This window comes from Emys orbicularis, chromosome 7, assembly GCF_028017835.1.
Source record: "Emys orbicularis isolate rEmyOrb1 chromosome 7, rEmyOrb1.hap1, whole genome shotgun sequence".
In the NCBI taxonomy this organism is placed as follows: Eukaryota; Metazoa; Chordata; order Testudines; family Emydidae; genus Emys; species Emys orbicularis.
Genome location: NC_088689.1, coordinates 120,729,738 through 120,749,658, shown reverse-complemented (window position 1 = coordinate 120,749,658; position 19,921 = coordinate 120,729,738). Strand labels below are relative to the sequence as shown.

Below are 19,921 nucleotides of genomic sequence, written 5' to 3'. Positions count from 1 at the left end.
CTCTTGTCATTGCTGACATGTGGTTTCAGGAAAAGGGCAGATAAATGAATTGCTTGGTTCAAAGGAGTCTGAGATCATCTTGGTGGTAAATCTGGGGTGCAGTCTCAAAGAAACATTATCCTTATAGAAAACTGTATACAGTGATCACCCATATGGGCCCTCAGCTCCCTACCCTTCTAGCTGAGGTGATGGAAAGGAAACCTTTACTGATAGGTACGTCAGCGAGCAGATAGCTAAGGGCCCAAACAGAGACCCTGTTAACACAGAAAGAACTACATTGAGATCCCATGCCCGAGTGGGTTTTGTCACCTGTGGGAAAGTCCTGATTAGGCCTCTCAGAAACCATGCAGTCATTGAATGGGTGAAAATTAAGCTGTTGTCAATGGGCGGGTGACTGCTAATGGCTGCTAGGTGTACCCGAATAGAACTGATGGACAGACCTGATGCCTTTAAGGAGAGTAAATAGCCTTGGATGGTAGGGATGTCAGAGTCCTTTGGAGCCAACAGATGATGTTGGCATCAGATGGAGAATCTGTTCCACTTGGCAGTGTAGCACTTTCTAGTGGACTTCTTCCTACTATTATTGAGAATGTTCTGGACAACTTCTGAACATGTCCTTCTCTAGTGCTGATGCCCATACAAATATGTTGTGAGATGGAGGAAATCTGGATTGGGATGCCTGCCTTTGCCTTTGTCCTGGATCAGAAAGACAAGGAAGGACTAGATTGTGATCGGCGGACATGCTGACAACTGTATGGGACGGGGAGACTAAAAAAATTGGGGCACAATCAGGATCACCACCACTCCATCCTGCTGGATTCTTCCTCAGAACCCGACATTAAAGTGGAATGGGTGGGAATGCATACACTACGGGTCCTGACCACAGGATTAGGAGTGCCTCTCCCACAGAGTCCTGACCTCAAGCTGCCCTGGTGCAGTACATTATTCATTTTTTGCTCCCTGGGGATGCAAACAGGTTGCAAGACAGAATTCCCCATAGTTGGAAAACGCTCTGGACCACCAAGTCATGGAGTTCCGACATGTAATCTGTGACAAAGTGCCTGCTGAGGCTATCTGCTAGTGTACTGTGGTCTCCTGTGAAGTGCACTGCTAAGGGAGTAATCTGGTGGTGAATACATCAGTTCCACATGTTAACGCTTCTATACAAAGGTGGGGGGGGATTTTAAACCCCATTGTTTGCTAATGTAGAACACTGTTGTCACATAGTTCAAAATCACCTAAACATGATTTTGTATTAGTACACCGCTACCCCAATATAACACGACCCGATATAACACGAATTCGGATATAACGTGGTAAAGCAGTGCTCTGGGGGGGCGGGGCTGCACACCCCGATGAATCAAAGCAAGTTCAATGTAACACGGTTTCACCTATAACGCGGTAAGATTTTCTGGCTCCTGAGGACAGCGTTATATCGAGGTAGAGGTGCAGTAGAAAATGTTTGCATGCTACTCAAGCGGTTTTCTGCTCTAAGAGGTTTATGTGTATCCTGGACTTCTGGGAAGTCCATGTTTCTTGTATGGTCTGCTCATCCAAATGGGCACCCCATCCCAACAAAGAGATTTCATGATCAGGGCCCTCGCGGGTGGAGGGGGAGAAAATGGAACTCCAACACATATATGGTCTCTATCTGTCCAATCAGGTCATCGCTACACTGTACGCCTCTGGCAGAGGCGTGTAGGGTCTGTGTAGTTACGTGCCACAGTGAAAAGCTAAATTGCTTCCACACTGCAATGTGTAGCTACATGCATCAGTGAAAGGCTCTGGCAGGGGGGAGGCAGCAGGGATAAGCCCTGGTAGCAGAGAGCTGACAGGAGCCTTTCCCCACTGCCTCTCTGCTGCCAGAATCTTTCCTTGCATCAGGGAAAGGCTCTAGCAGCAGGGAGCTACCAGAGCCTTCCCCCCCTGCCAGAACCTTTCCCCACAGTGTGGAAAGATCCCAGCAGTGGGGAGGCAGAGGAACAAACAGCAATGTAGACAGGGGAGGCAATTCATGGGTGCATTCAGGCATGTCTTGACTTGCCTGATCAGTGCCTCACCATATGCACTGCTATTTATACTCGTGCTAGGGGAGTGTGCAGTGTAGGTACTCTACATGCCACCACAAGGAGTGCGCAGTGTAGATGTATCCCAAAGCCCAGTCTTACGCCCCGGAAGGAGTGTAATTAATTTGTCTATGCCACGTCTGCTTGGCAAACAGACTGTGCATAGCCAAGCTTGTAGGCAACAGAGAAGTCTCATGAAAGAGGACACAAGTGCAAGATGCCACGTGACCTACAAGGACCAGGCATAAGCAGACAACTGTCTGTGGACAAGATTCTTTTGAAATGGGTCATGAGGGAGATATGTTTTGGTGGTAACAAAGTCCAAGACTGCGCCAATAAACTCCAGTCTGTGTGGGAGCTAAAACAGACTTTTCTGTGTTCACACGGATTCCTAAAGATGCCAGGAAGTTGATTAGGGAAGAAGCTGTTATCGCTACTTCTTGTTATGACTTCCCCCATCAATGGCCAATCATTCACATACGGAAAAACTGAAGACCTCTTGCAAAGTGTGCTACTACCTCTGAGACTATCTTTGTAAATACCTCTGGTTCTGTGGAGAGGCTGAAAGGGAGCACTCTCTACTGGTAATGGTTCTTGCCCACTATGAATATGAGAATCTCCTGTGTGAGAGGTGTATGTCTATACGAAAGTAGGCATCCTTCAGATTAAGAGCTGTGAGTCAATCATTTCTGTTCATAGATGGAATTATTGATGCTAGCGTGACCATTCTGAACATCATTTTGTGGATAAAGAACATTGAGCTGTCTGAGAGACAAGATGGGTCTCCATCCTCCCTTCTCTTTGAGGACGAGAAAATATTGTGAATAGAATCTCTTCCTTGGTGTTGAGGGGATTCCAGCTCTATGACTCCCAAGAGGAGTCTACTTCTTGACTGGGCAACCTCTCCTGAAAGGTGATCTTGAAGAGGGAAGGCGGCTTTGGAAGGAGAAGGGAAATGAATTCTATGAGACAGCTGGAGTGAATGATGTCAAGTACCCAATTTGACCACTGTTATTGTCTACCACATGTGGGAGAAGTGGGTTAGGCGGCCACCAAATTGAGTATTTGGGTTCTCAGATGAAGGATGCGACATCTGGATGGATTCACAGCTCTCAAAGATACCATCAAAAGAACTTTTTAGCAGGATGCGGTGGTTGGAAGGAAGGAGGAAGCGGAGTGTTATGCTTGGTTCTCTGTGTTCTCTCTCTTTTTTGTGGTGATTTGTATCCTCTCTGATCATTGAAGAGTTGAGGTGGCAGCCTGGGTTTTTATGTTTGTGGCCTATGGAATTTCCTTTAGGGAACTGGGGTGTATATCCCCAGGGTATGAAGGGTAGCCCTTGAGTCCTTCAAAGTCGTCTGCTATGGCCTGACCATCCCTGGGGAATCCTGACAAGTGGAGGCAGGACTCTCTATGCATGATGATTATCGTAGCCACTGAACAGGAGGCTGTGTCAGCTGCATCAGCCGTAGTCTGGAGGGAGGATCTGGCAATCAGCTTCACCTTCCCCAATAATAGTTTGAACTGTTCACTATTCTCTTGTGGGAATTTGTTTGCAAATTCAGTTAATTTTGAGTAATTAACAGTCATATTTAGAAAGCAACACTTGGTAATTTGATGTTCTGAATTGTTGGATGGTTGAGGTGAAGATTTTTCTCCCAAAGAGATCTAGTCATTTAGCCTCCTTGTTAGAGAGAAAACGTTACTGATATTGTCTACTTTGCTCTGTAACAGCATGCAAACCTGAAGAGTTCAGAACAGGGCATGTAAATAAATATTCTGCTCCCTTGGCTGGTATGGAGTATTTCTTTTCTGCCCCTTAGGCATGGGGGCACATGCTGCTGGTGTGTGCCAGACAGCTCTGGGAGGCTCCAGAATAGCATCACTAATGAGGTGTGGTATTTTATTAGGCACAGCACTCTGTAGAATGTCCAGGAGCTCTGAGGTGTCTCTTGGACCTCCCCTGGGGGGAAATGGAATGCATCTGCCACCCTCCTTGGTAGATCTTGAAACTGCTTGTTGTCATCAGGTGGAGAAGGAGAGGCTGGAGCAACCTCCTTGTCATGAGAAAATGAAAACGTTCTTGGTGGGATCGCCGGTACCATTGGTTCTGGTTCTTTTTCCTTCTTTCCTCCTGCATAGCCTCTTGAGGAAGTTTGGGTTCCTCTCTGGGAGGGGAATGACACAATGATGCTTGAGGGGATTGTACAGATTCTTCATGGTTTCTATTGGGCCCCAAAGTCACCAATAAGGCAAGTGTGAGGGGTCAAATACTGGTTGGGGAAGTCCTCATGGCAGTCCCACATGAACTCAGCCTTGTAGAATTGCAAAGGCACCCAAGAAATTCTGGACCCTCTGGTTGGGCTTAGATCTTGTCCCTGAGGAGGTGAGCCCAGTTCAATAAAATCCAACTCCCCTGAAAAGAAGAATGTAGGCTCCACTGCTAGGGGAGGTGACTCAGAACCATGTATGATGAACTCCAGGAGGACAGCAGCTTCTGGCTTGGTGCCATCCCGGGACAGGTGCCATCCCCATTCCACAATGGAATACACAGGATCAACAAAGAACCACCTCTAATATAAGCAAAATAACCAGATGGTATTCACCAAATCAGACTGTTATCAACTACCTATATATCACCATTTTGTTCAACAGCTCATTTGCTTTCAACTATGACCACATCACTGTGTTTAAAATCATACACAAGCATTTCTCTTCCACCACCCAACCTGCAGCCTCCCGGAGCCACTGCCCATACCTCCCTCCTGCATCCCAAGCCCCTGCCCCAGCCCTGAGCCCCCTCCCAGAGCCAGCACCCCATATCCCCTACTGCATCCCAACACTCTGCCTCAGCCTGAAGCCCCCTCCTGCACCCAAACTCCCTCCCAGAGCACGCAAGCCCTCCTGAACCCCAACCCCCTGCCCCAGGCTCAGCCCAGAGCCCCCTCCCACACTGCGGACCCCTCGTCCCCATCCCAGAGCCAGCACTCCCTCCCTCACGAACCCCAACCCTCTGCCCCAGCCTGGTGGGGAGAGCAAGCAATGGAGAGAGGGGGGAATGGAGTGAGCAAGGTGGGGCTTTGGGGAAGGGGTGAGGCCTCAGTGAAGGGCGGGGTAGATCCTGGATTGCCCTTAAATTCAAAAAGTGATCTTGGGCGTAAAAAGGTTGGAGACCACTGGTGTACACTGTTCCCATGGGCACAGCAAATCTGGTATATCTATGACTTTTGGTGGAGAAGAGGCTGGCCACTAGAGTGGAATGCTTCAAAGGGGCTCAGGGACTGTGGTGCACCTATTGTTAATCTTCAAGGCAAAATAAGGGCTGGCATAGCCCAGAGATGTCTGTTTGGGTGGCAAACAGGCTGATGGTGTCAGGGATCTGACATTCAGTTAAGCACAAACAAGTCTCCCGCTTGCTGGAGGCATGGGGGGTAACAAAGTGACTCTCAGTCCTATATACCCTAAGAAACCTCACAGCTTCTTCTGGGCACATTCTCCCCTGCTGAAGCAACATCGGATAACTGCCCAGGTTTTCCCAGTAATCACAGATGCAAACATAAGCAGAGTGCCTGGTAGGCAGAGATGTGAAGCATATTTATCTCCAGCTCTGAATCAGAAAAGCTGCATTGTGGACATAATTCAAACTGTGTTCTGACTGGGTCAGATGAGTGTCAATAACTGGTTACAAATACACAACTGTACTGTGGACAAGGCCTTAAACTGGAAGCCTTGTGTAATCAGAACTCCAAGACACTCTTCTAATCTAGGATTTGAAAGTGCACTAATATATAAAATTGTCCTAAACCAGGGGCTCCCAAACTGTTTTCTACTGGTGCAGACCCAGGGAGAACTAATGGAGGTGTCTCCACTTTCACAAGTATCCAAGTTTTTCATTGCAAAAAGGAACCAGGAGACCTGTAAAAGCAGATGGAAACAAAAGGGGCTCAGCCTCTATTACGGGTTGCTTACAAATCTGAGGCAAAAAAACAGGACCTGCCTTCATAGACTTTGAACCATCAGTGGGGCTGAGGCTGCCAGCCACAAGAGCAGAGGAACACCCAGGGAAGAAGGGAACAAAGCATTTTAGTCGCGTGTTCAGAGGAGCAAAGAACAGGTATGACACAACAATAAAATGAAGACCAAAAGTAGAGTATCATCAACCGATTTCAAAAAGAATGAAATACTTCATTAAAGATAGCTATAAATACCTAAATATTCCCACCCTCCCTCCCCACCCCCATATACCCTTTTAAGGTAAGCAATTGCGGCAGCTGCCACAGGGATGCTATGTGACCATGCATGAGAGTACAGGGGGCTCATGTGATCATTCTATTAGGATGTGCCCCCCCCCCCCCCCCGTTGTTAGCAGACCAGCCATTGCCTATTTTTGATTCCCCTATATATTATTTGAAATCATATGTGAACCTAACAATTTCCTACAACATTTATTAGTGGAAAACATTAAGGCTCTGATTCAAGAAAAGATCTCTGTTCAGGCCAGCACTTAAGCACGTGCTTAATTTCAAGTTTATGGTTCACTGTTATCCTGAATAGAAAAGGACATAAGCACATGATTAAATGCTTTCCTGATTCGGGACCTAAAAATAGGAGATTGATTCTGCAGTTTCTCTGTCTCTTGCTCTCCTAATGACAGGCAACTATTGTGCCATATCATTATGACAGTAAGATAGCTTAATTGCCTCTTTCCAGAGGATGTCAGTTCTGCTTAACTGGTACCTAATGTATGTGTCTTGCAGTAAATGTATTAATCCATCAGTCCCTTATATCAACCCTACATTTTCCTCCACTGCATTTGAAGAAAGGCTAAGTTCCAATGACTGGCTTGCTAGATGTTATATTCACGGACGTGGACAGCAGCAATACTTCTCTCCTAGGACTCATTTCTTCGTGAAAGATGCATGAAAAGACCTCTGTCTTCATTTACTGTACTTTCTCCACTAAAGCTTCAGTCTGCTTATGAATTCTCCAGTGGCTCTCTTTAGGCTACTGGCCTAAACTGGCCTAATCAAAGAAGTGAAAACTGACTGAATTAGCAGTATTTTGCTATACTGGGATTAAACAGTCTTTTATACTGTAACAGATTTTTTCCCACTCTTCATAGTGGGAGCAAAATTAATCATTTAAAAAATACACTGAAGAGCAAATGAATAAACAATCAAGTAATACACAGCATTTAGTAACAGGCAGTGGTGAATTGCAGGACTATTATTCATTGAGACATTCTGGTGATGTCAAACTACATGTTTTAATACAAAACACACACCCTCAGAACTCAGAGATATGCCATTATTTAATATTAGCCTATTTAAGTTGGATCCATATTTTATATAAAATAAAAAATTCTCTTTCGTATTTCCCTTCCTGCCCCAATACTTGCTCTGAAATTTTTTTGGGCATGTTATCCAATATAATCTGCTTTTTGCGACTGGTGGATTTAAAGGATTCACAATTTCTTGTGAATCTCTCTATGTTAAATTACAGACTAAGATTTAGAGGCTGCTTACAGACCATCAAGCCATATCAGGATGATACTATATTATACTGTATATCAATTACCATGCCTTCAGCAGCAAGATATTCCCAGAGCAGTTTTAACACATCCACATGCAGTACATTTTACAACCATGACTGTACCAGGGCATTCTGGAGCTACTCAGACTCCTGTACCCTACACTGCGGCTTGGAGTAAGTAGCAAAACACTGCGTTGACAGGTGGAGAACCAGCTGAACCGTCCATAGCAGCTTCCTCTCTACCCCAGGAAGAAACCGGTGTAGACTGCACTTATTCAGCTGGAGCTGTGCTACAATCCTCATTCTAGGTGCTGAAACCAATTAGTACAACCAGTAAATGTAAAATGCCTAAGTCAGCTGTTCAGTGCAGATGAAATATTGTGTGTGTGTCGTTAGCTCAAGACATCCAATTCAGGATTTGTGAGTTGCCACAAACTTTTTTCAAATATTACGTGAATGTTTTTTAATCATTTTAATTCCTTGAAAAAGCTTCTTGATTTCTGTGCAGTTACATGAACACTCCTATAAAGTTTCACCTCCCTTATGTTTTAGCAGTCTGCAAACAAATGGAATTTATATTTTTATTTAAAAACAAACCTTCCATTCTTCTACTACCACCGACATTATTAAAAAAATAAAATGCCTTCTTTTGTCTTGCATGAATAGCATGTTAGGTAAGTTTAATAAGTGAAAGATTGAACAGATTTCCATTTATGATTTTAAGGAAGGATTTTTTTTTTCCATTTTGAGAAGTTTACAAACTATCAACACTTGTTCCTGGATACAATATGCTAAAAACTCTCTCAGAATAGCAACTGATTTAAAACTTACTTGGTTTTTTGAATCCAAATACAATAGTCCGTAATGTAGAGATCATTAAGGATGTAGGCAGGGTCATTTTCTCGAAAAATCTTGTGAATGTCCAACAGACATTTCAAAACAGCACTTTTACCTGGAAAAAACATTTATGCTTTTTGAAAAATAAATAAATGAAAACTAAAACATTACAATTTTACACTTGACACCTTAATAAACATTTCATTGCAACACTTTATATATATGGCAGGTTTGGCACAATCTTACTACCTTATGTTGAGTTAGTGCCTCGATCATTTGATTGGAATTCTCCCATTCCCTCTCATTTAAAAAACAAAATAAAGGGAGGAGAGATTTAGGTCCCAATTGCACAAGTTATCTTCCATTGGACTCCTTTGCATACACTGAGCCTTACTTAAGTCAATGAAAGCGTGCCCATTTAGAGTTCGTTGCAGGATCGGAGTCTTAGAATTCATTAGACTGTTTCCTGCTGCTGTTAGTGACAGACTGGTTGGCAGCTCAAATGTCTGGGATAAAAAAGAAATCATCAAACATTCCTAATAACTAAAAAAAAATCCCATTTTTAAAAACATTGGATAAATCTCTGAAAGATGACTATTTGGCAGCAGAAATACATTTTCTTATTTCACAACCAGAAGAGACCTGTTCTGCTTCATTTTTCTTTCATATGTCACCATTTCTGCAAAGCAGATGTTTAGCTACAAACATTTCCTAATTACTTAGCACTTCCTTGCACCCTTTTTTCAAAAGCCTCAAAACCACTAAGGCTTAAGTGCTAGTGAGAACACTTTTAAAATAGATTTTTGTTAGACAGTGAAAACAAGTATGGCTAATAAAAAATATCAAGTGTGCAGAGGGAGTCTACCAGCCCCCTCTGCTGGGGTGAGCTCCTCCTACATTATTTAATCTTGACTTGGCAAGGTTACACTTTAAATAAATAAAAAATTAAGATCTGAGTTGATCTCTTGTAGAACTCCCCCTGCTGTCCAACCAAAGATTTTATCAGAGAAGTACCTCTGCACAGAAGAGCGCCAGTCTGAGTGTGTCTACCCGGAGGGGAGGGGAACGAGGAAGGAGAAGTTATACAGTGGCGGGTGTGGAGAAGCTGGAGAAATGCTGCACTGGAAGGGAACTAGTCAAACAGAAAACTAGAGAGAGAATCAGATAAAAATTAAGACGCACAAGCATGGGGCTGAACTATAACTTCTAAACTTTATCGTTCTTAATATCTGTGAAGACAAACTATTCCGACTTGCAAAGAAGCAGACCCGTTTTCTTTAAAAAATGACAATGTAAGTGAAAACCTTGTTTAGCTGTCAAACTGCCAGCCAGAACAGTTCGCAGTTAGCAACAACAACAAAAGAGTATAAAACAGGTTTTAAAAGTTTTCATGACACATAAAAGAGGGGGGGCAAACTGGGTTTGAGATTCTCTCTCTAATGCCCCCGTATCATTTGATTCTACTTCACTGATATTCATTTGGTTGCTTTTCTGACTGGTTCCCTGCTGCAGCAAACAGCACATCAACGTAATGATTCCATAGCATTTGTCTAGTGTCCTGGTACACCAGATAGAAAGGGGAATTTTCATTTCATACCCAATTTATACATTGCTGCAATGATTTCACAAAGTCAGGAGCCATCCAGTACACTAAGACAGGAGGAAGGGGAAGTATGCTTTGTTACAGTTCTATTCGGTTTAGTTACAACACAAATGGATGTTGTCACGGATTTCATTTTCCTCACACTGTCCTTCAAGTCGCATATTGTTTACATTGGCAAAAAGAAAAAGAAGGAATACATTGTGTGACTGCACATGAGTAAGAGGTCAGCTGCTCTCAGGGCTGGGAGTGGCCTCGGCAAGACATTGAGGCATCTGCAATCTACTGTATTTTCTCCTTGTCTGGGATGTATAGATGCCCAAAGATTGTAGTGTTGCCTGGGGGCGTAAGAATATGAAGAATCACTATATAACGTGCCCTCCCCCAAAGAGAAGGTCCTTGATCGTATTCTGTACCTCACAGGGGAAGTCAGAGGCAGCCAAGAAGCTTGGGGCATGATTACTGCCCTATCCATGGACTGTGCAGCTGTATCAGCAGCACTGAGAGAGGCCCGAAGAGACATCTTGGCAATTGTCTGCCCTTCTCTTATGGAGGCATGAAATTGTTCCCTCTGATCCCGAGGCAGGTGTTCAATGAAAGATGAAAATTTTGAATAGTTTGTAAAATCATTTCAGGTCCTTCCAGGATTCAAAGATCATCACTGAATAGCAGCTTGGATGGTACCGGGGACTCTGGATAGGAAGCTTGAAGAGCCCTTATGTTGAGCGGTACTGGAGAGGGGACTGAAGGGCAAGTGGTGTGCCCTTCTCATCTGGTTACAGAAGATGGCACTGACAATGATTTTGGCGTGGCTCTAGAGACCTTGTGGCTTTGATGCTAGTGCTGTTCTAAGTTGTTTACCTGATGGCTTTTCAGTATGCAGCATGGTTTTCTTAGCCAGTGCTCTGGTCTCATTATGAGATGATTGGAGCCTCAGTGGAACCAGGATGCAAGGTCTCCTGAGATCCAGACCGAGGGGGTAACTTTCCCCTTCTCTTAGCCTGTTCTGAAGAATGTGGCCTTTTCTTCTCTGAGGGTCTGGATGGTTCTGCAGGGCCCTCGGGGTCTCTGCTTACCATTGCAACTGACATGGTCACCAGGGGTCTGTGAGCAACCGGGTCCAAGGTACAGGGGGTGAATTGTACCTCATGGGTCTCAGAGAGCACTCACTCAACCAACAGGCGTTTAAGTCTGTCCTCCCTCAATTTCTTAGAGCTGCTTTTAAACCCTGAACAGATCTAAGGCCTTGTCTACATTGGCAAGTTTCGGCACAGTAAAGCAGCTTTTTGCGCTCAAACTGCAGACGTGTACACACTGCAAAGCCACTCTGTTTGCAGAAACTCCTCAGTTGCAGCACTGCAAAAGAACCGCCTCGATGAGAGTCGTAAGGCTATTTCCGCAGACGCTCCAGTGCTCTATTCCCAGGGTAGGCACTTGATTGCGTTCTGTGCTGTAATTGGCCTCCGGAGCGGTCCCATAATGCCTCAAGTGACCACTCTGCTCATTGTTTTGAACTCGGCTGCCCTGGAGACATGCGTCCCTCCCCCTTCAAAGCATGGTTTCTGACAGCTATTGCGTGCTGTCCTGATCTGCTCCAGGACACAAAGCAAACCATTAATGTGGAATGCTCCTGCTGTTGAACATAGAGGCAGGGGTGTGTGTGTGTGTGTGTGCGCGCGCATTGCAAGCCCTTCCCAAAGCACCCTGCAGCCAGTTGCACAGTGGGATAGCTATCACACTGCACCGCTGTCGTTGCCATTGCAAGAGCTGCTAATGTGGATGTGCTCCAGCATCACAAGAAGCACAGTATGGACATGCAACAGCAGTTTAATTCCAGCGTTTTAATAAAAGTGATCCAACTTGTGGCGCAGAAACTTGCCAGTGTAGACATACCCTTACATTTGAAAGGGATGCGAGTCCTCCCTGGCAGCCAAGGCGGCTTAACTATCTGACACAGATAAAGGCCCAAAACAAAAAAAAACAAAACACAAGGGCTCAGATTGGGCAAATGACGAAGGGAAGAGAGAAATCCCATCCCAAAAAAGTACAAACTTAACCCCCCCTCCATAAAATAAAGAAAATAAAAGTTTAAGGGGAAGAGGTAGCAAGCTGTGTAGCTAGCTAACTGACACCACAATGCTCTGTTTCCAGCCGCAGATGGTTGAAAAGGAACTAGAGTGTGGCAGCAAGTCCCACCCTCCCTATATATTCTTGTACCAGAACATGAGAATTTGCATGGCGCAAAGGCAGACCCCACAGACACTGCTGGCAAAAATCGCAGATCAAGTGTGCACAGGCAGACGCACATCATGATGTGGAGAACCCATAGGAACACTACTCAAAGAAGAAACTCAATTAAAATATATAACCTTAAATTAACCTATTAATATTTCTCCCCTCTGGTGGGTGTTTGTCTTTTCTCCTCCCTTGAATATTTTGCTTTTAGTTACAGTCCAGACTTCAACAGAGTTTCCTCCAGTGTGAAAGAAAAAATTTGCTTTGTATGTTCATTTCTTGCCCGTCACCTCCAATCTAATTTATTTCTAACAGCTTTCTTGTCCCACAATCCCACTTTTCTTTTGCATTTTTGGGGAGAGAAAAGGGGACTTGTTGGAGCCTGTTCTCCTATCCATACCTAAAGTCCATTCATTACAGCAACCCGCCAGGTAAATCTAACTCCCTCCAGAGCCTGTTAATTAAGGTCTTTCAGTCAATTCTTTCCTCAGAGAATGAGTGCCCTGAGTAGGTTCCTGAACTCTGATCTGTGCTCTCTATCACAGACTGCAAAGTAGTGTCTGCAAGTCCACGGCTGTGCAGAGCAGTGCCTCATGCTCTGACAAGGGCATATAGGGAGGTGCAAGCCCACCGCCACTCAATTCCTTATTGACCTTGAAGCCTAACTCTGCAGTAGAGCAAAAGGAGGGTGGGAGGTGGAGCATCCACAGGTAAAAAAATCTCAAAGAACTCAAGTTACTATGAGGTAAGTAATCTCTCCTTTTTCAAGTATATGTCCCATGGGTGCTCCACCATAGGAGACTCCCAAGCAGTAACCCATCGAGAAGTGCTGAGGTGGTAAGTCCAGAATAGTTCAAAACCCTGCATCACCAAAGGTGGTGGTATCGCTAGAAGCAGGTAAGATGGCGTAATGTTTGTCAAAGGTATAGATGGAAGACCAAATAGCAGTCCTGCCAATTTCTCCTATGGGAATGTCCTTCAGTAGCCCTGTCGATGTGGGCTGAGTTTTAGAATACACTGTTGCTCTGTGAGGTGGGATGCATGTTGGCATTTTCATAGCAGGTAATGATGCAACCCGAAACCTACTTAGTTTGTATGGAAATCGGCTGGCCCTTCATCTTATCTGCAACTGATACAAATAGTCTAGGAGAGGCCTGAATGATTTAGTCCTATCCACATAGAAAGCAAGGGCCCTCCTAACACAGTGAACAAAGGTTTGATTCTTCTCTAGAGGCATGAGGTTTTGAGTAGAAAACTGATAGTGAATCTCCTGGTTAATGTTATGTTCCGAGGAGACCTTTGGGAAGAAGCAAGGATGGAGATGTCTTTGTAGAAGGTGATACATCGTGGGCTCACAATGAGCACTCCCAGCTCCCCTGTCCACCTCACTGAGGTGATGGCAATCTTTCCCTGGGGACTGACATTCAGGATATCCATCAAGGAATGCTTAGACTTTCGCACTTCCTCCAGCAGGATCTGAAGCGAGTCTGCTTGCCTTTTCCTGCGGTCCTGGAAGGTCTTAAAATCATCAGCGTGGGAGGGCAGTGGTGACATTACCACCTTATCCAGAGATGGAGGTGAAATCTCCTCCACCTGAGATTCTTGTTCCTCCTGTATATCATCCAAACCAGAGAAGTGTGTGGTACCAACATGTGACGTAGCACAGGACAGTCTAGAGATGCCGGTAGGTGACATGGTACCAGTGGGTGATGGGGTTTTCACTTAGGTCCCCGATAGAGTTGGTTGCTGTAGGGCCCCATAAGTTCCAATAACTCCACTGGGGAGGGGGATAAGGGAAGGGAGCTCAGAGATAGTCAATCTTTGGGCCTACAATGTACATTCCCTAGGATGTTCTTCATGAAAGGGATCATGGGAGTAGGGAATTCACAAGTTAAGGCAAATACAGCAGAACTCTCTGTCCTGAGCTGCAGGCAATTGAGAAGGAACTGAGTGGTGGTCGGCTCACGCCTCCCTATGTGCCCTCATTCAGAGCACGAGGCACTGTTCTTTGCAGGCGTGAGATGGTGGACATTACGTTGCAGTCTCCAATCAAGAGTGCACAGAGGCATGCACATCTATAGGGACTATACTCAAAGAATAAATAAGAGGCACATAAAAATAGTATCCAAACCTTAATGTAGCTATTCTAGAAAGTGTAACTCATTTGCTGGCCTACCACCATGATATTCCCAATGCTAAATTCTGTCCAAGGACATTTGTTTTTGGCCTTTAGTAACATCAGTGCTTTACTCACGTCTAAGATTTCATGGCCTATGAAGACCATGCCACTGTTTTGGCTCTAAATTCCTCTTCAAGTCATTTACTGCAGTTAATTTTATTCTGTAGTTTGGAAACACAGGACTGAATATCAGTTTGATTACCAAGTACCAAGCATGGGCAATTTCAATCTTTTTGTACAGTGCAAAGACCCAAATCAAGGTTGAAGAAGGAAACAATCTATTCAGAAAGTAATGATAAGTGTTTAAGAATGTGCACAAAATCAATGTAAACGTTTGTGAACTAAAGATTTTCTTTGTTTCATCACAGGTATTTGCTGCACCAAAATTTTTCCAAGTCATACAATGATCACAGAAACAAGCCTAAGTATGGTAAATGGAATTAACTTTAAGGTGTCTTAAATAAATGAAAACATTAACCTGTAACGATTTAGTTTATTTGTAAAGTTACGGTATTACATTATATTGAACAGTTAATAAACTGCTTTTATTGAACAGATGTTTTCTGATTGCTTAAAAGTTAGTGGGACAGATTTTAAAATAAATATATAAAAAGATCCCACATCTGTAAGACAATTGAAAACAATGATCTTATAAATATTTATGAGATTTCATTATATTAAACACAAAAAGTGCCATAAGAGCCAGCGCATTTGCTCTCAGATTGTTGGACTCTGCAGGAGTTCACTGCCATGACTGCCTGCAGCAGAAATCCCACAATTTTAAACTCATGGAGTTTCAGAAGGACTTTTTCCTATCCTATGAGGTTGTGTGTAGGAGGATATAATTCGGGCCTAAATCTACATCAGTCATTTGATATAACAGAAATAAAGTCACTGTAATCTAACTTTTTCACAGGCTCAGTGGCTCATGCATTGAAAATAAAACATTTATGAAGTAACAGGAGACTATACAATTCATTCAGCTATTTTTTATCTCCTCAATCTGATTTTTTTCCCCACTACAGCATCAAATCAAGTAAATGAAGCTCTTTTCCCAAAGACAATTCTATGTATTTTTTCCACATACTTGCACGCAGCAAAATGAGTTTGCATCTAAAGAAATAAACTGAACTTTTATTGTCTCCCTCTTAAAGACATTAAAGGATAGCATGAAACTGAATATATGAGGACTATAAAAGATGTCACTAACCCCTTGTGTTTGCATCAATATAGTCCTCAGATTCTAAGAGACAAAATCTCAAGAATATTTAAGCAGAGAGAAGTATACTAAAAAACTCAGTGTATATGTATGACAAACAGATACATGTTAACATGAATTAATGCAAATGAACATTAATCTATTTTGGATTAATTTAAAATTTCATTTCGAAGTGTCAAAAGCAATATTTAATGTTACTGGCTCAAGAATTTCTGTGCAATTCTGACTCTTCAAAGATCCTTGTTGGCAAATATGATCCTTGATTTGTTGGCAAACATGGTAATTTTACAGTAATGTGTTTTACAATTTGATGGCAGGTTCAATCAATCACATTTCTCTGTGTCCTACAGGAGAGTCCAATGAAAGTAAACCAGACATGAAGTGCTGCCACCTACAGCCACCACTCTGTTACAAAACAAGCAGAAAGCTCTTGGTGCCAACATCCATCAGAAGAAATTAAGAAATTGAGAACTACAAATCAATCTCTTTTTATATATAATTAGTCATCAATTATTTATTGTTCACATGTATGCTGAAAAAAGCATAGGATATTCTTTAACCTCACACAAAGGAGCAAATGGTTTATATCTTTACAAGCAGCTAATAAATGTAAAATACACAAACTAGCATTACCTAGTGACAGAAATACTGTACATCTCCAATATTTCGAAAAAAATGTACATGGATGCCTACAGGTTTACTGAAGAGGAAAAACAATGTTTATATAAATATACCAAAGCTACATATGATTAATCTGTGCTTTAATCATCTGTCAGTTTTGATATATGTTTATTTCTGAAGCAATTTTATAGCTTGTATGTACCAATAACTCACAAATCAGAAATTTCTCAAATCCAATACCAATAGTATTTGTAAATGTATTCAGATAACAGATATGACAGGATACTGCAATCAAAGCATTCAATTTTAAATAGCTTTTATGTAAAAGCATTTTAAAACATTCAAAGCACTGATCACCCAAAGCATGTGAGACATCTTCCTAGAGGTCTTAATACAAATGAGCTTCTAATTTAAACGAATGTCTCATGCGTCCTTTAGTTTACCAACCAGATTAAAAAAAAATTCAATATTGTGAACGTTGAGTAAACTCTACATTTTTAAAACAAATTCACTCACAATTTTCCTTCATGAGCTACCTGTCCAACTGTTTTCCTGGCAGTCGTTCTCTTTTTATGTACATTTTTCTATTAGGTCAACTGAATAATATTTTGGAAAAGCAATAGTTTCTGAAAAACTGGTTAATAACTCATTTAATGACTGATCTCTAGGCTTGTTAATTGTTTGTGGCAAAACTGACAAATTACTTTTTAATGAGTAGAAATAACTGGTTTCCTAAGAGTTGTTCCTTAACATTCACAGGGTTATGCTCTGTTAAAGTGCCTTTGGAAAGTGTCCATCTAGTACACAGAGTCTCAGACTTTGGGCTATGCATTTTGTGTACGTTATCAACAAACTGAACACATCAGACACTATCAGAGCTGCAATGAAATTCCTTGCCAAAATATCTTATTCAACTTTAAATTCCAAATATATTATTGTACTACGCTCCAGCTTCATCTATCATATAGGAAAAGGCCTCAATTGAGCATGAAGTCAATCAGACTATTCACCTGTCGAAAGTTAAGCACGTGCTTAAGTGTTTTGCTGGATTTGGGTCAAAAGGAATGGTTTAATGGCTAAGTTTTATTACTAGCATTAGCTTTCTATTGATGAAAGCAAGTCACGTTTACCTGTGTGTAATGTATACATTTGGATACGTTGAAAAGCATGATGTTGGTGGTTCAGTGCGTTCAATACTCCGAAAATAAATATGATACACTATAAACATACAACCCACCATATAATATTGTATTTACTTGTATTATGCTTTCAGTAGTATGTACAATATGCTAGGCATTATACAAAAACAAAGAAAGGCCCCAAAGATCTTCTTAGATTTTCCATGGAATTTGAAGAAGTAAACATTTTGTTGAGTGTATTTGTGGTATGCTGTTTAGACAGTACAAGCACAAAACTAAGTTAATATGGTTTGAACATCCGTCTCCTTTTTCAAATTCATATACAGGTTCCTATTTATTTCATTCTGTTTTCTGGTAAGGTATATATCTATTAAATACACTTAACATATAACACAAGTTATATTCTTGTGGTTTTTTAATTTAAGAATTTAAGGCCTTATATACCACACACACTCAACTACAATAGTAAGAAATAACTTCAGCACATAAATACTGGCATTTTCAAGACTATTAATATTAATCATCTTTGTTTATATCACCACCACTATATTAACTATTTTGCCCCTCCGCCCAATAGATTAAGACTATTTTCCCCTTCTGACTAAATTAACCTATTAGAATCTATTTAACGTCTCAGGTAATATTTAGAGAATATCATGGCTTATCTTCAGTGCAGTTTCCTTCTTTTTACCAATAAAAACACATGATGAAATGGGCAAGCATTCACTTTTTGTGCCTTACATGCACAATCTGAGCTCTTGAAATTCCACCCACAACTCTGACAATCAACCTACCAATACAGCCAATCACATTTCTTCCTGCAATGGTTTCCTAGGTAACCAATACAGCACAAGAAATGCACGGTATGCAGCTGAATGAAACTAAACCTGTCGTATTTCCACTTTTTCCAATGCTTTCCCACTGTTAAGTATTAAATTGATTAAAGTTTAGATGGCTCATGGGATACTTGATAGCTAGGGCCCTATCAAATTCATGGTCCATTTTGGTCAATTTCATGGTCATAGGATTTTAAAAAGCATAAATTTAATTATTTCAGCTATTAAAATCTGAAATTTCACACTGTTGTAATTGTAGGGGTCCTGACACAAGAAGAACTTTTGGGGGTGGGAGGGTTTGCAGGGTTATTGTGGGGGGTGGGGTCGCAAGGTTATTGTGTGTGTGTGGGGGGGGGAGTTGCGGTACTGCTACCCTTACTTCTGTGCTGCTGCTGGTGGCGGCACTGCCTTCAGAGCCAGGCAGCTGGAGAGAAGCGGCTACGGGCTGGGAGCCCGGCTCTGAAGGCAGAGCCACCGCCAGCAGCAGCTCAGAAGTAAGGATTGCATAGTACAGTATTGCCACCCTTATTTCTAGGCCGCTGCATGCAGAACTGGGTCCTCAGTCAGCGGCCACCACTCTCCGGCCACCCAGCTCTGAAGGCAGCAGCCCAGAAGTAAGGGTGGCAATATCATACCATGCCATCCTTACTTCTGTGCTGCTGCTGACGGCGGCTCTGCTTTCAGAGCTGGTTTAGTATGGTATTGCCACCCTTACTGCTGTGCTGCTGCTGCCGGGGCGCTGCCTTCAGAGCTGGGCGCCCAGCCAATAGCTGCCGCTCTCCAGCTGCCCAGCTCTGAAGGCAGCGCAGAAATAAGGATGGCAGTACTGCAACGCTCCTGCAACTCCCTTTTGGGTCAGGACCCCCAGTTTGAGAAATGCTGGTCTCTTCCCCCCCCCGGTGAAATCTGTATAGTAGAGGGTAAAAACACACAAAATTTCATGGGGAGAGACCAGATTTCACAGTCTGTGATGTGTTTTTCATGGCCATGAATTTGGTAGGGCCCTAATGAAAGCATATGCAGCATTTCTGCTCCAAATTATCCACTTAGGGCCTTAGTAACTTCAACAGGAACTGAAGGTGCTCTGCTCCTTTTAAGATCAGGATGTTTAGAACCCACCCAGGTTTGGTAATGACAAGGCTGCTACTGCTCAGGGACTTATGTGAAAGTGAGTCTGGTTTGTTTTTAATGAACACATCTATTTATTTATTTTTATTGACACAGCACCATAGGTGTTCAGCCTGCATTTTAAACAAGGAATTAATAATCAAAGGGTAAAATTCTCTGCTGGTGTTCTGGCTGAATTTAAGCCAGCTGCAGCAATTCACACAAACAGAGAGTTTGGCCTTGAGTCTGTCATGCAAGGAAAGTGAAGATATCATCAGAATATGTCCTATAGTTTGTTAGAAATTTTCTCTTCTGCTCTGATTGGCTGTTTGCTCCAACCACCTCCCAGCGCTTCCTCCCTCATACTCTCTTCATCTTGGCTGCACTCCACACCTGTCCCGCCTACCTTACTCTGTGCATCCTTTCTTCTTCCCCTCATCACTTCTCTTCAAATGTTCCTCTCTCTTTTTCCTTGTCTTTCCATTTAGCTAAACCCCTCCTAACAAAACCCTACCAAAAACAAATAATAATCATGGCAGTAACATGATGT

The 19,921-nt window shown here is 42.7% G+C and overlaps 1 protein-coding gene across 1 annotated transcript in view; it reads right to left on the bottom strand.

Annotated features, from left to right (window-relative positions):
- SHQ1 (SHQ1, H/ACA ribonucleoprotein assembly factor) overlaps positions 1–19,921 on the bottom strand; it is a 106,306-nt gene that overhangs the window by 32,713 nt on the left and 53,672 nt on the right. The window contains exon 10 of the mRNA XM_065408150.1: positions 8,430–8,550. Coding sequence (XP_065264222.1) covers positions 8,430–8,550 — 121 coding nt within the window. The remainder of the gene's footprint in view (positions 1–8,429; positions 8,551–19,921) is intronic.